Genomic DNA, 22,214 nt, shown 5'->3' on the forward strand with positions numbered 1-22,214 from the left:
ATTTAAAAAATCTTTCCAGTCGGTGCGATTTAATTGGGTCGGTCGCGTTAGGGGAAACAAAGGTATTTTTTATTTTGGCCTTATCATGAATTGATCATGTATTGTGATGGCGAGTTTTTTTCGTCTTCGCCACGTCTCCCTCCATATCGTTGCTGCTAATTAAATTTTTAAATAACAGATTTTTTTTCTTGCTGTCAAACCAGAGACATAACTAAACATATAAGATTGGATAATTTTGCCAAGAGTGCACTTTCTACAGTGTAACATTAATCGGGATCGGCATTCCGGTTAACTATACCAATCAAGAGCGCCAAATCAACAAGATGCATGCAGCATGGTAATGTATTTCTATAATATTTACTCATATTCTCATTGAACCTCTCCAAAGGAAGTTTAAAATAATGAAATATTTGGAAAGAAAAGGGTTTTGCAATGAGAATTTTGAGAAACGGACATGTAATTTTTGTGTAAGAGTTGCCAATCGTACCGCTCAGAGGTCTAATGCCTTAATATTTCCACGTGCACAATTTAAAAAAATATATATATATTTTTAAGAATTGAAAACATCCCTCAGTCGGTATAGTCAAATGCTCTTTCAGACTTATTGTACTTTAAGATTCTTGAAATTTTTATTTTTATAATTAAAAATGGTATAATAAGAATAGACCAATCCAGACTTTACAAAAGTTGTTTCCCTTTGCGGGGTCAACCAAAAGGTCAAAAGGGAAAGAAACAACATTTCTCCTCATTATGCTACCAAACATTTGGGTGGGCTATGATGAATCCACTGTGTTTAAATTGTTTTCTTTGGATGTGTGGGTAGCCCCAACATCTGAACATGGGGCAATCAGTATACACTATGCAACGATTTTTCCCAATCAAATGACAAAGTTACAAACCTGAAAACTACAAAGGCTACTGTGAGGATTCTATGGGTTTATCCCCTAAGATGGCGGCCAAGGGACATAACTTTTGAAAAGTGTGGATTCAACTATACTATAATTGTTTTAATATTTTATTATTAAAAAATATCAGGGCTCGACATTACCGTTTTTTCCTACTTGTCCATTCAGACAAGTGTCCAAGATATTTACTTGTCCGAACTTCAACTCCACTTGTCCAAAAATTTTTCAATTGATATCTTGAAAACAATTACGAAAATTAAAAAACGTGCATGATTAATTAGTGTTGTTATGGATAAATAAGACAAACACTTACAAAACAAAATTTTATCTAGAATTCCTGTCCTGACAACAACATAAATGTTTGCAAGTGAATCTGTAATATCAATCAAATATATTCCAAACCCGCAAACGTCGTAAGATCCACGCCATGCAATAGTATTGCTGCAATTATAGTGAACATCGATCCCGATAAAGTGTGAACTTAAATAGTGATTGATATCGCGATCGAAATTCGGGTTTATGTAATGTTTTCTTTTTTATTCGATAAACTTAATTCAATCGTTGTTTTTTTTTAATATTATTATTATTTGAAGACTTCTTTACATAAAAAATCACTTGTCCAATCGGACAAGTACCCAGCAATATTCACTTGTCAGTATTTTTTTTTCATTGGTACCGGACAAGCGGACAAGTGTTAATGTCGAGCCCTGAATATATATTTAAAACTGTCATTCATTAATCATCATTCATGTGATTTGTTTTCAAATTGTTAAAAGAAACACAATTTGCAGAATAAATATGCCCAAATAAAAAACTGGAGGAAAAACTCTTTAAAGTGAATCAGGTATGAATGCTTATAGAGGGAGAAAAAGGATCTGGCTAGTGGCTACATTATAATTGATCTTACTCCTATAAAAAAAAAATCCAACTTGTTTTCTGCAACTTGTTTTCTGCACCATACAAAAGTGATGACATTGACTCTTTGGCCCAAGTATATTATACGTTTAAGTAGTTCCGGACATTGCGCATTTATTTGCAAATGAGAAATAGATCTAAATGAGTTTACATTTGTTAAATTAATTCAGGTTTTCAGAGTTTCAGGGTTTCAGATTGGCATCGGCCATTTGCCGATAAAAATTCAAAATGGCCGGAAAAAATCAAATTAATCTGCCAAAATGGCCTATGAGTTTTACATTGAGCAGACATAATGGCCGATTATTTTCTCTATGTAAAGGCCAGTCGTATAGTATTTCTCCCATTCAGATCCAATTGTTTTTTAGCTCACCTGAGCCGAAGGCTCAAGTGAGCTTTTCTGATCAAAATTTGTCCGTTGTCTGTCGTTGTCGTTGTAGTCGTTGTTGTCGTTGTTGTCGTTGTCGTCGTCGTCGTAAACTTTTCACATTTTCATCTTCTTCTCAAGAACCACTGGGCCATTTTCAACCAAACTTGCTACAAAGTATCCTTGGGTAAAGGGGATTCAAATTTGTTCAAATGAAGGGCCACGCCCTTTTCCAAGGGGAGATAATCATGAATTTGTTAAAAATTAATGGCATTTTTAAAAAATCTTCTTCTCCAGAACCGCTGGGCCAGGAAAGATGAAACTCATGTGGAAGCATCCTCAGGTAGTGTAGATTCAAGTTTGTTCAAACCATGACCCCCGGGGCAAGGGTGGGGCCAAAATGGCCGACCCAAGTCTTACATAGGAATATATAGGAAAAATCTTTGAAAATCTTCTTCTCCAGAACCAGTGGGCCAGGAAAGATGAAACTCATGTGGAATCATCCTCAGGTAGTGTAGATTCAAGTTTGTTCAAATCATGACCCCCGGGGCAAGGGTGGGGCCGAAATGGCCGACCCAAGTTTTACATAGGAATATATAGGAAAAATCTTTAAAAATCTTCTTCTCAAAAACCAGTGGGCCAGGAAAGATGAAACTCATGTGGAATCATCCTCAGGTAGTGTAGATTCAAGTTTGTTCAAATCATGACCCCCGGGGCAAGGATGGGGCTAAAATGGCTGACCCAAGTTTACATAGGAATATATAGGAAAAATCTTGAAAAATCTTCTTCTCCAGAACCAGTGGACCAGGAAAGATGAAACTCATGTGGAAGCATCCTCAGGTAGTGTAGATTTAAGTTTGTTCAAATCATGACCCCCGGGGCAAGGGTGGGGCCAAAATGGCTGACCCAACTTTTACATAGGAATATATAGGAAAAATCTTGAAAAATCTTCTTCTCCAGAACCAGTGGGCCAGGAAAGATGAAACTCATGTGGAATCATCCTCAGGTAGTGTAGATTCAAGTTTGTTCAAATCATGACCCCCGGGGCAAGGGTAAGGCCAAAATGGCCGACCCAAGTTTTACATAGGAATATATATAGGAAATATCTTTAAAAATCCTTCTCAATTACCACTGGGCCAGGAAAGATGAAACTCATGTGGAATCATCCTCAGGTAGTGTAGGTTCAAGTTTGTTCAAATCATGACCCCCGGCCCTGGGGATAGGGTGGGGCCAAAATGGCCGACCCAAGTTTTACATAGGGATATATAGGGAAACCTTTTAAAATCTTCTTTTCAAGTACTTCAAAGCTATGATTAGTGATAGTTATATGGAATCATAGGTAGTGTAGATTCTAGTTTGTTCAAATGATGAACGCCTGGAAGGGGGGGGGGTAGTAAATTCAAGCCCGATGTGCTCAGGTGAGCGCTGTGGCCCCTGGGCCTCTTGTTAAAATACTTTCTGCAACTGCCGATTCAATCAGCCAATTACATTTGGGTATTAGATTCTGACAAAAAATACTTATATTTTATTTTCCAAATCCAAGAGCAATGAGCATAAAAGTAGTGATGAATGTTTAAAACATCGAAGGAATCCATGTCATGTTGTTATTTTTACCGCCATGATTGTACATGTGGTCGGACTAATAGCAGGAAGCGGACAATATTGTAAGGTTTTACTATACAAAGGAAAACATTTTTAATCTAGGCAATCTTTAAATGTAATTATACATATAATGAGAAATACAGGTCTAATTTCTGGATATTAATTATTTTTAAAAAATTGTAATAATAAGAAATAAATTCATGGCTGTATAATGAAAGGGATAGCACTAATATCAGTAAAACATCCATAGAATGGAATTAAACAAAACAATTTCCATTCTGTTTGAATAAATTTATTTTGTTTAAAAGAAACAAAATAAATATTATTTTCCACTTTTTATCAAAAAAAAAATTAATGAACATTTTTGAATATTTTTTGTAATTAAATGATTGTTTTGTAAAAGTCTAAATCTGAGTAAGTTTAAATTTTCTATTGGCCTATAGTTTTAGGAAGTTTAGGACAAAATGGCCTATAACTTTTCTGGTAAATATGCCATATGTCCTATGGTTACTTATTTCAATCTGAAACCCTGATTAATGATCGTAATTTACACAAATGTACCAGATAATATTTAAAAAATGAATTAGTGATCATGTAAAACATGAATTGGGCTTCGATGTTTGTAATGAGACGCGAAGTGGGTATTAAGATAACTTACTAATTTTGCAAACAGGTCAGCAGGTAAGTAAATTAAAGTGAGTTTAGTAGACTGATCAGAGGATCGACGTTTAAGCAGGTCGACAGGTCAGCAGGCCGACAGGTAAGCTGGTCGACAGGTCAGCGAACTAAAGTGAGATTGGTAGAATTATGAGCGATCGATAGATCAGAGAGTCGACAGGTAAACAGATCAACAGGTAAACTGGTCAACAGGTCAGCAGGTTGACAGGTAAGCAGGTTGACAGGTCAAAGGTCAACAGGTCGGCAGGTCGACATGTTAACAGGTCAGCAGGTTGACAAGTAAGCAGGTCAACAGGACGACAGGTAAGCGGGTCGACAGGTAAACAGGTAATTGATTAATACTCAAATTGGTAGAATGATCTGTTAATGATGTCAACATTTCTCTCCACTAGATCAGCTAAAAGTTGAATTTCACTAGAATCAAAATTTTTTGCCCAATTTCTATTGTTTTTAAATTGAATTCCATCAGTCATTGTGTAGCAGGAGTTTATGATTTTCGATGAAATAACGTTTCTTTATGATTTATAGGGCTGTCACGGTTCCAATATTTTTCGGGTCGGGTCGGTTCTGATTTTTTATGGTTCGGTTTCGGGTTTTTCGGTTCGGGTAGTTAAAGGAATATAGCTGATGATTTGTATTATTTTCAACAACAAGAATATTTTCATTTAATCTTAGAAATAGCAACATTATAAGAAGTTTAAAGTAGTTTCCTGACTAGAAAACAATTGTACCAAATTATTTAAATCACCTTATAATGGTAATGTACTAACAAGTCTCTCGTTTTTGACGCCATTTTTATAGTAAAACCTACTCTACTATACAAATCGGAACCGAACTGAATTCCGGAAAAAGGGAACCGTACCCGACCTGAATCAATTGTTCCGCGGTTCCGGGTCATTTCGGGTACCCGTGACAGCCCTTATGATTTATGATTTATCCTTTTAGACGCTCGGAATGGGTTAAATGACGTAATCTTTTAATTTTTGCATCATAATTAAAATGAGTTCTGATTTGGCGGATTTTTAAACTGGTTTTATTACAGGATATTAGTAAACAAAGGAAATGCCCACGGAAGTGGTAACGCAATGCATTATGGGATATTTTCTTAATGTTAATAGACCTTTAATGAATTCTTAAATATTTAATGATTCATTAAGCAATAACACTCTAATGAAGGTTTTGTACAACACACTTTAATGCCTTCATTAACTAATGCATCATTAAGAATTTAACTATTCATTAGGCTTAATGATTCATTAAATTTAATGAACCGTTGATACAACCGGGTCCTGTATTCAATCTCAAAGTCTATTAAACAATATACAAAATAAGAGCATAGCAAACACGGACCTCCGAAACAAAATTCATTTGTCTTTAGATAATGAGTTACTGAATGCTAACCAAAGAAACCAGTATTTTACACTGGTACCTTTATCAAAATTTTCTCTCCTCCCTTCCTTTGTGGCAGTAGCAATCTAATTAAAATCAGACTTCTTAGATCCGCACCATATTCACTCTGCGAAAGTCTTACGCTGGATCTAAGAAGTCCGATTTTAATTAGATTGTAGCAGTAGGTGCTGGCACAAGAAAGATCCCTCACTGCTGGAAGACTTTGTTATATCCGTAATTTGTTATAACTGTATAAGAATTCATTAAATTTATAAAGCTGGGGATCCAAAATGACTTTGCTATATCCGTGAATTCGCAATATCTGTGTTCGATTCTAAATGAGTTTTACTGTACTGAGTAGATATTAAATGCAAACCATGAATTTTACATGTAAGTATTGGCAAGTGGTTGATAAAATTTCAACTGCCCACAGGGGTGGGCAGTTGAAATTTTATCAACCACTTGCCAATACTTACATGTGTATAACAAGTAAAATTCATGGTTTGCATTTAATATCTACTCAGTACAGTAAAACTCATTTAGAATCGAACACAGATATTGCGAATTCACGGATATAGCAAAGTCATTTTGGATCCCCAGCTTTATAAATTTAATGAATTCTTATACAGTTATAACAAATACGGATATAACAAAGTTATAAATTCCCAGCAACTTCGTTATAACCGAGTTTTGCTGTACTTGCCTTTCTTTCTTTTTTTGAAATATTTATAAGATACAGTAATAGTTTATGGTAGGGCAAGCAAAAACTCGGGTAGGGCAAGTGAATTTTGACAATGTACTTGCCTTAAAAATCTTTTTGTCAGCTCCTGTTATGTTTTTGATTAGGTAACAAATTTCTCTTTTACAGAATCTGATGTTTTGAGCAATTATGTCAGAGGAAAAGAAAATACCTGCATGTTGTTCAGAAAATCAAGAACCAGATGAAGAATCTACCGGTAAATAACTAAATATACATTCTGTACAAATAAATGTTGTAAGTACCCCACATTCTTTGCTTCAAAACATGAAATATAACTAGCTTGTGACCAGGGTTTTTATTGTTTCTATAGCAAGGTCATTTTAAGCTAAGTCCAGGCCTAGGGGCCATAAAACTTAGACGGGCTCACTTTTGATCTTAGTCTTACATTTCCACTATATATTGCTTTAGTAAAAGTTAGACTGAGATCAAAAGTGAGCCCGTCTAAGTTTTATGGCCCCCAGGCCTGGTTACAGGTACAAAAATTTTAATTTTTTGTTAATAGCTGCAACTTTGCAATAATATAGGGAATTGCATATCCATGTGTATTATGCATGCAGTTACATGTAAAATATGTGGTATTTTCATTAGGTAGAAATATTTTTATTAAATCTAAAAAAAATATTTAAGGAAAATCATTTTATTGTTAATTTATTTAACTCTGAGGCTGGTCTTTCAATTGTTAACTTTTTAAACTTTAAAACTATATTATACAGATGACATATTTTGATTGTAGAAAAGAAGCCAACATTTTTGGATTCTGAGCCTGAGGAAGAAAATGAACAGAAGAAATTGTTGGAGGTAAACTAACTCTAAAGACTCTGCATAAAGCTGTTCATGTATAGACATGATGGAAACCATCTAAGGCCTAAAATAAAAATTTAATTGTTTGCAGTTGCCTACCTACATATTGAAAATGCACCAAACCAAATCTTTTTTTTCTTAGCCATTTTTTTGCCCCGCCATGAATATGGCAGGGGCATAAATTATTTGTTATGTCCGTCTTGCATCCTTCTGTCTTCCTGTCCTTCCATCCCTCCATCTGTCCTTCCATCACACTTTGCGTTTAGCTCTGTTCACAGTCTTCGCCAAAAATTTTTTTCAGCACATGCCCTTCGGGCAGGTGTGATAACTAATTACACAAGCCCGAACAAATATTTACATGCCCAGAATTTTATCAAGTTATAGTATTATTCTTATTTGCCATTTCATGCCAAGGAAATGATCTGAAATCCATTCTGTCAATTTATGGTCTCGCCATTTGTTTTCAACCTGTACACTTTTTGCGTCTCCTTTGCAGAAGAGTTCCTTGGAAATCGCGGTAAAATAAGATTTCAGTTAAATTTTATTTTGAACTTGATTTTAGATGGAAAATAAAAGACTTTAAAGTACATTTAGTGTAATTGGTCTTATTTAATTTTATTATACCGAGGCATATATCTTAGAATTTACATGCCCTTCGGGCTTGTAAGTGTGCAACTTCCACATGCTTGCTTCCAATTTTACCAGGTCCCGGGCATCGGACTCCCGGGATTTGTCGAAGACTGTGTTCAAAGCTAGGTTTCAAAGAAACTATCCAAGATATTTTCATCAAACTTCATATGCTGACAGATATTGATGAGGGCTATGCAACTGCATCAACATTTTTTTTACCTTGACCTTTCCTTTGACCTTGACCTCACTTTTCTTAAATTAGTGTTTAGCTCCGTTTTAAACATACCATTCAAGATGGTGTTATCAAAATTCAAATATTGGTAAAAACTTGCATGGATGATGCATCTAGGGATGGACACTACCAGACTTGCTTCGGATGCTGGATCTGACCTAAATTTTCATTCCCAAGTAACTGTAAGCCCTACCTGAACCAAACTTGCATGGATGATGCATCTATGCAGGGCTCCACATTAACTTTTTTTCCTACTCGTCTATTCGGACAAGTGACCAAGATATTTACTCATCCGAACTTCAACTTCACTTGTCCGAAAAATTTTTAATGAATATCTTAATTCTTCTGTCAACTTGAAAATAAATACTTAAAAAATTACACGTGCTTGATTTATTAGTGTTTTTATCGATAAATAAGAGAAACACATATAAAATAAAATTTTATCTAGACTTCCTGTCCTGACATCAACATAAATGTTCCCAATTGAATTTGTAATATCAATCAAATATATTCCAAACCCGCAAAGGTCGTAAGATTCACGCCATGCAATAGTATGGCTGCAATTAGTGAACATCGATCCCGATAAGTGTGAACTTATATAGTTATATCGGGATCAAAATTTGGGTTTGTATACTGCTTCCGTTTTTATTCAATAAACTTTTCAGTAGTTGTTTTTTTTTTTCATTATTATTATTTGAAGGCTTCTTTACATAAAATAATCACTTGTCCACTCAGACAAGTACCCAGCAATATTCACTTGTCCGTAATTTTTTTTTCATTGGTACAGGACAAGCGGACAAGCATTAATGTCGAGCCCTGCTAGGGATGAACACTACCATACTTGCTGTGTATGCTGGATCTGTTATTTATTTTCATTCCCAAGTTACTATAAGTCCTACCTGCACCAAACTTCATATGCTGATACATACTAATGTAAGCAATTCAGCTGCATCACTATTCAGGATATTCTGATCAAATTTTATACACATACAAGTTTTCATGTAGCTTTACTAATATATCCTTGGCAGGGCATTCATGTCCTATGGACATATTTTAGTGTTATATATTATTTTTAATTTTCATGATATTAAAACTGTTTAAGTTAAGTATTTGTTTTTATCAATCTGTGGTTTATACAGGAGCGATGATTATTCTTGTGTAGTAGGCTTATGAAAAGTTTTTTTATCTGTGATATAACAAATATCCAAAAAATTAATTTTAAAAAACGAATGCATACCTACCTACCCACTCAAAAAAATAATATACAGGTAAACTTTGTTATCTCGACATCGACAGGACAGTTAGAAAATGTCTAGATATCCGAGGTGTCGAGATATCAGAATTAAGACTCCACATCCTTAATTTTACTGCATAGTAAAACCATAGATCTAAACTGAACAAACGTGTAACTACAGGTACATGTACCTACATGTCTTCTATTAGACTGTACCTCGTTTGTTTCAGCTATCCCTTTATATTTATTAGAAAATCTAAGAATTAAGTTATTTAGTACTCACAAGTGTAATTTCTGAAATGTTTTCTTTTTTATCAATATCTTCTAATTTTACTATAAAACGTTTTCCATCCAGCATTCGATCCGCGTGCCACTAACTCCGTCAGAACAGGATATGAAATGCACTCTATAAACTACAAACGGGAACGGTATATAAAGTCTGGTCTGGTATATATCTGGTTTGAAAATAGTATTGTAAATATTTTGTAAAAACTGGTTCAAATGCATAATTCTGATACTAAGCATTCCAAAATACTTGCTACTTATAAGATAATTTTGAAATGTGAATATCAGGGAAACTGTTTCAAAGTAAAAGTACAATACAGAAAATGTCTGAATGAAGGTGATATTTGAGAAGGAGTTATTGCCCTTGTCACAATTTTTTAGCTCACCTGAGCCGAAGGCTCAAGTGAGCTTTTCTGATCACATTTTGTCCGTCGTCCGTCCGTCTGTCTGTCCGTCCGTCTGTCCTCCGTCTGTCTGTCCGTCTGTCTGTCCGTCTGTAAACTTTTCACATTTTCGACTTCTTCTCAAGAACCACTGAGCCAATTTTGACCAAACTTGGTACAAAGCATCCTTGGGTGAAGGGGAATCTAAATTGTTAAAATGAAGGGACATATCCCCTCGCAAGGGGAGATAATCAAGAAAAGACAAAAATAGGGTGGGGTCATTAAAAAATCTTCTTCTCAAGAACCACTGGGCCAGTAAAGCTGAAACTTATGTGGAAGCATCCTGGTATAGTGTAGATTCTAAATTATTCAAATCATGACCCCCGGGGGGTTGGGCGGGCCACAGTGGGGAATCAAAGTTTCACGTAGAAATATATTGGAAAAATCTTTGAAAATCTTCTTCTCAAGAACCACTGGGCCAGAAAAGCTGAAACTTATGTGGAAGCATCCTGGTATAGTGTAGATTCTAAATTGTTCAAATCATGACCCCCGGGGGAAGGGCGGGGCCACAATGGGGAATCAAAGTTTTACGTAGAAAGATATAGGAAAAATCTTTGAAAATCTTCTTTTCAAGAACCACTGGGCCAGAAAAGCTGAAACTTATGTGGAAGCATCCTGGTATAGTGTAGATTCTAAATTGTTCAAATCATGACCCCCGGGGGAAGGGCGGGGCCACAATGGGGAATCAAAGTTTTACATAGAAAGATATAGGAAAAATCTTTGAAAATCTTTTTCTCAAGAACCACTGGGCCAGAAAAGCTGAAACTTATGTGGAAGCATCCTGGTATAGTGTAGATTCTAAATTGTTCAAATCATGACCCCCGGGGGAAGGGCGGGGCCACAATGGGGAATCAAAGTTTTACATAGAAAGATATAGGAAAAATCTTTGAAAATCTTTTTCTCAAGAACCACTGGGCCAGAAAAGCTGAAACTTATGTGGAAGCATCCTAGTATAATGTAGATTCTAAATTGTTCAAATCATGACCCCCGGGGGAAGGGCGGGGCACAATGAGGAATCAAAGTTTTATATAGAAATATATAGGAAAAATCTTTGAAAATCTTCTTCTCAAGAACCACTGGGCCAGAAAAGCTGAAACTTATGTGGAAGCATCCTGGTATAGTGTAGATTCTAAATTGTTCAAATCATGACCCCCGGGGGAAGGGTGGGACCAAAATGGGGAATCAAAGTTTTACATAGAAAGATATAGGAAAAATCTTTGAAAATCTTCTTCTCAAGAACCACTGGGCCAGAAAAGCTGAAACTTATATGGAAGCATCCTGGTATAGTGTAGATTCTAAATTGTTCAAATCATGACCCCCGGGGGAAGGGCGGGGCCACAATGGGCTATCAAAGTTTTACATAGAAAGATATAGGAAAAATCTTTGAAAATCTTCTTCTTAAGAACCACTGGGCAAGAAAAGCTGAAACTTATGTGGAAGCATCCTGGTATAATGTAGATTCTAAATTGTTCAAATAATGACCCCAGGGGAAGGGTCGGGCCACAATGGGGAATCAAAGTTTTATATAGAAATATATAGGAAAAATCTTTGAAAATCTTCTTCTCAAGAACCACTGAGCCAGAAAAAGTGAAGCTTATGTGGAAGCATTTTTGGGTAGTGTAAATTCTAAATTGTCAGAATCATGACCCTCGGGGGAAGGGTGGGGCCATTATAGGGAATCAAAGTTTTACATAGAAATACATAGGAAAAATCTTTGAAAATCTTCTTCTCAGGAACCACTGGGCCAAAAAAGCTGAAACATATGTGCCCATGAAAAGTTCATGGGGTAGCGTAGATTTCAAAATGTCTAAATTATGATCAGTGGGGTAGGGTGGGGATGCATTATGTATAACAAGGGGAAAATCTGGTAAAGAACAGAATGGTCAAAGCTTCTCAGGTGAGCGATGTGGCCCATGGGCCTCTTGTTTCAAAGAAATGAAGATATTCATTTTTAAAGTTCTGTTACTTAACAATATTTATCATTACACCTATTAAAAAGCATTCTTTCAACAAACTTTGTTCTCTTTGGTGTGAATTTAAATTGATAACTGTCTTTGCAAAAACCTAAGATGTCATAGGAGGATGGAAATACCTTAAGGCCATACTAATAAAAAGTTGTGTTCGTCGAACCCGTGAGCTGGTATTTAAACAAAACTATACAAATAATATTTATTGTACCCCATGCAACTAGTTGCGGGAGGTATAATGTTTTTTACCCTTCCGTCAGTCAGTCAGTCAGTCCTCTTTTTTAGTCAGCACAACTCCTCATAAACCGCTGCACAGAATTTCGTCAAAATTTGCAGGTATTTAGGACACAATGTGTAGATGTGCATATTACCAGGAAATTCCGATTCATTTATTTTTTCCAGGACTTTCCGCACTAAATACTTAGGTTTTTGGCCATACCTTAAATATAGAGATGAACAGATTGTCAGAGCAACTCCTCAAAAACCGCTGCACAGAATTTCGTTAAACTTTGCAGATATTAAGGACACAATATGTAGATGTGCATATTACCTGGAAATTTCGATTCCTTATTTTTCCGGGAATTTCCACACTTTCCAACTTAGACGTTTTGGCCATATTTTGAATATAGAGATGAACAGTTTGTCAGCACCACTCCTCTTAAACTGTTGTACATAGTTTCGTCAACCTATGCAGGTATTTAGGACATATTCCATTATTTTATCCCTAAGAGTTTTGCCTTTTATTCAAGAAAATTTCCCCCCCCCCCCTCCCCTAACCACTTCAAATTAATGTTTGGATTTGTATAATGCCAAGAAAGTTTGATTCCATTTTTTATCTAGAAACTTCATTCCACATTTACCGTATATACTCGCCTATAAGTCGGTTTTTGGGGAGTTAATCTCTGGTCTAAAACTCTTTGTCCGACTTATAGGCGAGCTATAAAAAATATCGTTTTCTATGAGGTCAGTCCATCTGATATGCAAGCTTATTAAATAAAACCGACTTATAGGCGGACCGACTTATAGGCGAGAATATACGGTAAATGTACTCATATGCAAGACATTTTGATGTGAATATTTTTTTGCAATTATTGCCCTTTTTGATCTATACTATGTATTTAAAGTGAACTGTGCCTTTCATTTATCTATGTGTTTCATCTTCAAGTTTTGGGGGAGCGTGGGGTATGTGAGCTAGCTCACTTTTTCTTTCATTTAAAATTCCCACACAATGGAAATTCTGTGCTGTTTTCTTTTCCATTTCTGCTCTATTTATCATACTTTTAATCGATTTACTCTGCAAATCCGAAAAAAATATAATTGTCCATTCATTGTTTTTCATGCCCAGCCTAAACATTTTGCGTACAAAAAAAGTAATAATATTATTATTTAAACGCTAGCCCGCTCATACTTTTTTATCAAATGTCTGACAAACAAGAAATTAAATTAATCAATTAATTGGTGTGGCCTAATGAAAAAAACAAAATATAAGAAGTGTATTGATGGATGTTTGACAGTTATAAAGGAGAAAGAATCACATTATAAAGTAGTTAAATCCATTTGCAATGGAGTTGGAGGGAATATTAGTATCACATTTTTGTGTTTGTATTTGTGCATGTGTGAGTTAGTTTGTCCTTGTACAAAACCAAAACAGAGGTGACAATTTTCTTTTAGAGGTCTTAGGATCCACTTTTTAGCTCACCTGAGCCAAAGGCTCAAGTGAGCTTTTCTGATCAAAATTTGTCCATTGTCTGTCGTTGTCATCTTTGGCGTTGTTGTCGTAAACTTTTCACATTTTCATCTTCTATTTAAGAACCACTGGGCCAATTTCAACCAAACTTGCTACAAAGTATCCTTGCTTAAAGGGGATTCAAGTTTGTTCAAATGAAGGGCCACAACCTTTCCAAGGCGAGATAATAATGAATTAGAGAAAAAATAATGGCATTTTTAAAAAATCTTCTTCTCCAGAACCACTGGGGCAGAAAAGATGAAACTCATGTGGAATCATCCTCAGGTAGTGTAGATTCAAGTCTGTTCATACCATGACCCCCGGGGCAAGGGTGGGACCAAAATGGCCGACCCAAGTTTTACATAGGAATATATAGGAAATCTTTAAAAATCTTCTTCTCAAGAACCACTGGGCCAGGAAAGATAAAGATCATTTGAAATCATCTTCAGGTAGTGTAGATTCAAGTTTGTTCAAATCATGACCCCTGGTGGTAGGGTGAGGCAAAAATGGCCGATCAAAGTTTTACATAGGAATATATAGGAAAAATCTTTAAAAATCTTCTTCTCAAGAACCACTTGGCCAGGAAAGATGAAACTCATGTAGAATCATCCTCAGGTAGTTTAGATTCAGGTTTGTTCATATCATGACCCCCGGGGCAAGGGTGGGGCAAAAATGGCCGACCCAAGTTTAACATAGGAATATATAGGAAAAATCTTTAAAAATCTTCTTCTCGAGAACCACTGGGCCAGGAAAGATGAAACTCATGTGGAATCATCCTCAGGTAGTGTAGATTTAAGGAATAAAATTCACTTCTTATTATATTTGGACCCGAGAATTTCCATAGATTTAAGTTTCAACTGAATTAAAACTTTATAGTGGAAATAAATGTTGAATATATGCTAGCTTAAAATATAAACCAAAATTTTTAGAATGTGTCCCCGTTTAACTATTTTATGGCGGTCAAAACATTTATGGAATGCGTATTTCCGGAAAAATCGTTAAAAATCAACTACTTAAAAGCATTTCTCAATAGGTCCGCATCATAACACCACTTTGAAATTTTCTCAGATGAAATGTTGATTAAAAAGCATTCTTTATGCAAAAAATTACGATGGTGTTATTTTGCGGACTATGTTAATTTTTTTAAAATGTGTTAATTTTTAAACCACCAAAACACATGAATAAGACAGAATGGTGCTATAAGACGTAATATTTAGGAACCCGCAAGGATTTGCGGGTGCCCTATAGTAATCACTCTGTCTGTCCGTCTGTCCGTCTGTCTTTCCTCTGTCCACAAATTTCCTGTTTTTTCCTAATAACTTTTTTTATGGTTGCTCAATTAAGATCAAATTTGGTATGGTAGTTCAATAGGCAGAAAGACATATTTTGATGCTAAGTTTGGTTCTCTATGACCCTTGGTTTGGAGCTGGGGTGGTGGGGTATATTCCTTAACTTTATGTAAGAATGCTTTAGCAAAGAGAGATAACTGCTGAAGATGTTTCAATTGTAAACTGAATGCTGCTATGAGTCCCTTGGGATTAATTAGCTTTCCTCCTGAAGAAAATCCAAAGCATTATCTTTATCTGTCACATTGAGATTAATTACCACCTCTGTCTGCAAATGAAGTTTGTTTTGAAGTTCAGTCAATTTGGAATGCTATGAACACTCTGAAATGTGGATTTAGATACATGTATAAATGTTTATACTTTATTTTGGTTAAAATACCTACACAATGAGTTATGATTTCATTGAATTCTAAAAACAAGAAATAGATTAAAGAAAACGTATCTTTTATTTTTACTTTTTTCCCTTATGTAAATTCAAGAATAATAATAATTTTTAAGGTAGTTGGATTAAGCCATTCTAATATTAATACTTGTAACTTTAGAAGAAAATGATGAGAGAGGTACAATTAATCCCTCAGGATTAATTATCTAGCCTGCTGAAGAAAATTTAGTAGGCCTATCTTTATCTGTCATTTTAAGATTAATGAAAAACTTTGTCTGCAACTGCTGTTTGTTTTGAAGTTAAGGTCAAGCCTTCATGATACATGTATTTGCATTCATTGAAGACTGGCATTTTATATAACACAAACACAACTTCATTATTGTTTATATATACATTCAATGTTAGGTTGTTCTTTACTGCCAGTGCCTAATGTAAATATACAAGGATATTACTACAGGTTTTTGGATATTCAGGAATGATGTTGAAAATTTTAAGAATACATTTGCTGTTGCTTATTTCTTCATATATTTTTTAATCATTCCATAAGCTGCATCCTTATAATTCCACCCCATGGCGGGGCCCTTGCTGACTGGTCAGTTTTCTAGTACTAGCCAGTTATCGCTGAAAAATCGTAATTTGATAGGATGAATTCTTTACATAAATATTACGAATATCAGTCAATGTTATTTTATACATGAAGTTGCAATGGCTTTGTCTAAAAAGTCTTATTGATAAAACAATTTAGAAATACAAGTACGTCATTTTAAAAAATAATGACGTCACAATGGGGGTGTAACATTTTTTATATTTTAAAATCACAGGCACCTGACGTTACTTATTTTTATTTAATAAAAAAAAATATACACACATACCTAATAAGTTTATTATAAGGTATGTGTATATTTTTTTATTAAAAGAAAAATAAGTAACGTCAGGTGCCTGTGTTTAAAATGTAGATCTATAGGCCTAAACTGTGCAATTTAATATGAAGAGTAGGAAATATATACTTACATTGTACCGTAAAAACAAAAGGGCAGAGGATAGAAAAATTAAAGACACTTTTTTATTGTCAAGAATCACAAAGTATGCATGTGCTCCAAGCATAGAACTAAAGCGCCCTATGTCTATGCTCCAAGAAAGCATCTTCAAAACTTAAATCCTTATTAAGACACACATTTTATATACGAATACGTATATTTGCTAAGAAATTGCCAATAACCAGCGTATTGCAGTGGTTAGAGCATTATGCTGTATAGAGTCGCTAAGTAAGGCATTGATCTTTACGTCGCGGATTCGAATCCCACTATGGGACGTGGAGACAGGTTCTTCGGATGAGACCGTATCGCAGCAGGTGCTGGTACAAAAAAGATATCTCACTGCTCAAAGGTCTTATACACGTGCATTTCTGAAAAAGTGAACTTTTTCTCAGTGTCAACTACTTTTAGTAGCAATTCTAATACTACATTTTCGGTACATCACTTAAGGGGTGGGGGGATCAGGCCTTCAATTAACATATCCTATAGTAGAAGTAAGGTTGGGAAAAAAAGTGGTAGACCAGCCCCCCCCCCCCCCAACCCCCAATGTAGCTACGCCCCTGATATTTCAATTTTATTAACTGGTAACCCTTACAGAAATTTCTGATAAGTGACTTATAAGTGATTTATTCTTTTACTTATAAGTTGTATATTCTGGACTTATATACACTTCACTGATACATTTAACTTATAAGTGACTAATAAGTTACTCATTAGGATTTTATATGCAAATGAGCTGCTTGGCCTATAAGTGACTTATACGCCATTATTAGCCACTTGTGCTTTATGCAGTATAGTCACTTATAAGTGACAATAAGTGACTTATAAGTCAAGCATTAACCCTTCATACTTTATCAAGTATTAGTGACTTATAAGTGAAGTACAAACTACCTGTAAGATCTAATTTAGAACAGAACTTCCAACCATGCAGGGTTTGCATGATATGTTCAAAGCTATTTTATACATATATACATGTATCTGCACTTTAGATGAAATAATCAAGTAAAATTTTATGAAAAATAAATCCCTTTTATATGACTTTTCTTTGATGATGCAAACTTAACATATTAATTCAGTTTACAAACAAGATGTTGAACAAAAAGGCAACAAGATTTAATGACCTTGAGGCTTCTTCAAATTTATGAAATCTGAAAACAACTGAGTCAATTGATTCAAAAGTCCAGGCAAAGGAAGTTAGAATAGAGAGATGATGTAAATAGAACTTACTTGCTGTATCTGATGTGAAGGCATACTCAAAATAAATGTAAAATCTCCAACATCCTTTCACTGACACAAACTTGGTTTCAAATTCTTGTTGCTGATCTCTGCAGAGACAAAATTTCTGATTGGCTACCTTGAATACCCATAATGCTCCTTGAGAGAAGTCTAGTATAGGGTAAAAATTATAAGTCCACACTTATACTTGCTCATACCATACTAATCTTCACTAATAAGTGAGGTATAAGTGAAATATTCACTGATATGTAGCTCATCTTTACTTATAAGTGAAGTATGAACAAAATCTGTTCCTCACTTATACTTACTTTGACTTATAGTACACTTATAAGTAAATTTCAAAATTTATAAGTTACTTATAAATTGCTAATAAACGGATTATAAAACACTTATAAGTTTCAGTTTTTTCTGTAAGGGAAGACCGCCCCCCCCCCTCCTAAAAATAAATTTTAGAGTGATCTGTCCTTCAAGGGGGCTGCACCCTGTCCCATTCTTTTGATTGTATTTTCAAAAGCAAACCTGATATAGCAAACTACCAAAAATGATGACATTTGGAAGGGGGGGGTGGGGGGGGGGGGGGGGGTAATTCAACGTTCAAGAATACTTTGTAAAGTACAATGTATATAAGATATATAGGAAGGAAAGAGGTATAAAGGTTTGTTTTGTTTTTAATCTGCTCCATGGAAGTTGCTGTGTCACACTGTACAAGATGAAAAAAAACCTGTTTACTTTTCCGAGATTCGACATGCTTTTTAATAATGAATAAACCGTGTGGTTCATGTTCAGTGTACCTTTCGCTCCTTGTTTACATCGGGGGTAAAATTAAGTACAAGTTCCTATTATGCTCATCTATGTGCCAACCGATTTATCTAAACAACGTCAAGTTTTTTTTTTGTGAAATTACACCTCTCATATTCAACGTTGTGAAGAGGAACGATAAGGCCAGAATAAATAAATTGCTAGATTCTCATCCGAATTTTTTTAAAAATCGGGGCAGGCGGGCGGGCGGCGTTTATTTTATATTTTTTATTTTTTCAGTTTTGCAGATTTTTTATTGACCTAGTCAATCGGTGTAATCTTATCTATAATACCAGAATAAAAGTCATAGTAAAGGTTCCATTATCTCTTACTTCGAATCATCACCAATCTTTTCAACCGATGACCCTTGTAAAAAATATATACGCGTGTATAACAGCAATTACCATCTTTTCAGCTGTCAAAATCATGTTGACATTCGCGGGATTTAAAACGCAAGTAGAATGATAGATGAATAGTGATCCCGATCAGAATTAAGACGAAGAAAAACAAAAATAAAAAGCAAAGCTCGTTGCAAAGCAACGGGTCTGGTTTTAACCGGAATCGGGTGACGGAACAAAAGAAAGCAATGAGCTAAGTAGTCTCCAGTGACTTTATAATTTAAATTTTGCATCAAAACCTTCAAAAAAGCCATTTATTGCTACTTGTTTGACCGGAAGTAACACGGAAAAAACTTTTTTTGCTCCCAGAGACAAATGTAACCCAAAATCTTGTGAAACAGCAAAAAACGCGTTTTACTACTTCCGGTTTGGACGGAAGTGACGTCGCCGGACGTATTTTGACGACTCCAATAGATTAAGCTTGAAAGTTTAAACAACTTGGCTGCGTTGACGTATTAAAAATTCTCAATACTTTTTGAGATATAAAGGAAAAACTGGCCCCTCTATATTTAAGGGGCCAGCCCTTTTTGTGAGGTATCATAGATCAGAATTCTGTATAGTACTTTTTTTGTTCTACATGTTTTAACAAAATATTTCCAGGTAAAAAGATATCGTAAAAAATGTGTCAAAACTTTTGAAATTCGCAATAGGACTTTTTTCGGCCCATAGCGAGCGCCGACGTGCGGCACTTCCGGAGAAAGAGAGTGGTGTGTGACAAAAGAGCACACGTTCTCTATCATCGCTGAAAATATGTTTCTGTCTTAAGGCATTTTTTTGGACAAAGACCCCCTGAAAATCACTAAAGCAAATCTCAAAACCGGAAGTGAGTCATCAAAACAAAAAATTATATGTCAGGTTTGTTTGATGTTCTATCAGTCCTGAAAGTTTCATGAAAATCCCAGCCGTTTTTGAGAAATCGCGTGCACAAAATCGGTAAGAAAAAAAACAATAATAATAATAACTAGAGCAAAGCTCGTTGCAAAGCAACGATAGGTCTTCATTTTTAGGGTCGGAAGTGATATCAAAAAAGAAAGCAATGAGCTAAGGTCTCCAGTGACTTTATAATTTCAATTTTGCATCAAAAACCTTCAAAATAAGCTATTATTGGCTACTTCCTTGACCGGAAATGACGCCGACGGACGGAAAATTAATTTTTATGCTCCCAGAGATATACGTTATCCAAAAACTTGTCAAGAACGGCAAAAATACGCGTTTTCCGATTAGTTTCTACCGACATATTTTGACGACTTCAGTAGATTGCTTGACATTTTAAACAACTTTGCTTCTTAACGTATTTTTCAATACTTTTTGAGATATCAAGTTAAAACTCCATTTTAGGTCAAGATATCAATTGAAAGGGTACAATTCTTCACAAGTTCTATGTTTTAACAAAATATTTACAAGTAAAACGATATAATAGAAAAAGTGTTAGAAATTTTGAAACGTCAATATGACTTTTTTCACATACCGAGGACGTTACTTCCGTGAAAGTTAACAACACAATGCAAATCTACATATGTTGCTCTATCTTCCAGAAAAGGTTTCATCTTCCTGTGATGAAAAGTTGACCCTTAAAAATGGTCAAAATAAAAAAAAATGCATCAAGTTTTTTTTAAAGCTGAAAGTTTCATAAAAATATAACCAGCCGTTTTTGAGAAATCGCGTACATTAAGAAAAAAATCTCCAAGGAACTAGATGCGTTCTTGTTGCTAAGCAACAAGTGGTCTTCCGACCGACTTTTGTTGTTCTATGCTGCATCATCCAATGAAAGGTATTGAGAATGTATTTTTTTTTACGTTTATTCACAGCAGTCTCTAAACATACATCATGTGTCCTCAAAAATCTCAAAAAATAGCTTTTAAAAATCCGCAAAATATTCCATTCGTGTTATAAAAGAGATAAAAGTCATTTGCAACTCAAAAAAGACATAAACAAAGAAAAAATAATTTCAACGCCCACAGCGGGATTCGAACCCCCGACAGTGGGACAAAGGTTCGATCATATTTTTCAATATATGCATGTATATTCTGAACACATATTTAGAATTCTCATAAGACACTCTATCAACCCTGTAAATTCTAAAACAAAATATTGAAAAACAAAAAAGAGAAATGGGACTTTTTGAAGTTTCCGTTTCACCGGAAGTGCCGACGACGAAAAATAAAGGTCGTTCCCCATAATGGAGTTCGATGTTCTATCAAGTGAGTTTCAATATCTTTAGCCGTGAAACTGCTGGACAAAGTGCCTTTTAAAAAATACAAAAATCCCCAAAAATCGCGAACGAAAGTATTTTGAAAAAATGAAAAACACGTCTGGAGATATTCTCATGATGCATCATCCCTGTAAAAATCTTCTTAATCCGTCCAAAGTATATCGCCCTAACTATGAAAAATAATAATAATAATAATAATAAAAAACAGACGAATAACAATAAGGTCTTCCGAAAAGTCGGAAGACCTTAAAAACAGTGGAAAAGAAACCAACGAATAACAAGAAGGTCTTCCGCTGAAGACGGAAGACCTTAATAATAATAACTAGAAGATCTCGTTGCGAGCAACGAGTAGGTCTTCCGTTGAATTTCTAGATAAGAAGATGTGATTTTGGAGATTATTTTTAAAGAGAATGACATTGAAGTTAAAGTTTCTCATTTTTATCACGATATTCTGAACATGTTTTGTTTGATAAGGCTTATGAAAATACTCCCCCTTTTCGAGATATAAAGCATAAAAAATACAAATTTGGTCCCTGGTGACCCCTAATTACGTAACATATGATAAAAATATTATCATATATGCAAATCGTTAAGGAATACTTTTGCCTCAGTAATGTATAACAAAATATTGATCATTAGAGAGTTATAGATAAAAGAATATTGACCCCTCTGAGCCCCTAATTTGAGGGGTCAGCCCTTTTTTCTTGATATTAAATGAAAGGTCTTGTGATTTTGAAGATTTTTTGTTCAACACTTATTCAGAGATTTCTTTTTGTTGTGGAGATATGTTAAATGGAGGGGCCACTCCTACAAGTCCTTAATGGGGCCGTTTTACAAAAATTCAAAGTATGCATATTGTTTAGAACATTATTTTGAC

General features: G+C 34.9%; 1 protein-coding gene across 1 annotated transcript in view; it reads left to right on the plus strand.

The window, feature by feature from the left end:
• The first annotated feature begins 313 nt into the window (after nucleotides 1-313).
• The window catches only part of LOC134271528 (oocyte zinc finger protein XlCOF6-like), a 29,818-nt gene continuing 7,917 nt past the window's right edge, over nucleotides 314-22,214 (plus strand). Inside the window, exons 1-3 of the mRNA XM_062753730.1 lie at nucleotides 314-337; nucleotides 6,722-6,809; nucleotides 7,347-7,411. Coding sequence (XP_062609714.1) covers nucleotides 6,743-6,809; nucleotides 7,347-7,411 — 132 coding nt within the window. The 5' untranslated portion in view covers nucleotides 314-337; nucleotides 6,722-6,742. The remainder of the gene's footprint in view (nucleotides 338-6,721; nucleotides 6,810-7,346; nucleotides 7,412-22,214) is intronic.

Source organism: Saccostrea cucullata, unplaced genomic scaffold, assembly GCF_032062105.1.
Source record: "Saccostrea cucullata isolate Sc308-1 unplaced genomic scaffold, CSIRO_AGI_Scuc_v1 ctg615, whole genome shotgun sequence".
Taxonomy (NCBI): Eukaryota; Metazoa; Mollusca; class Bivalvia; order Ostreida; family Ostreidae; genus Saccostrea; species Saccostrea cuccullata.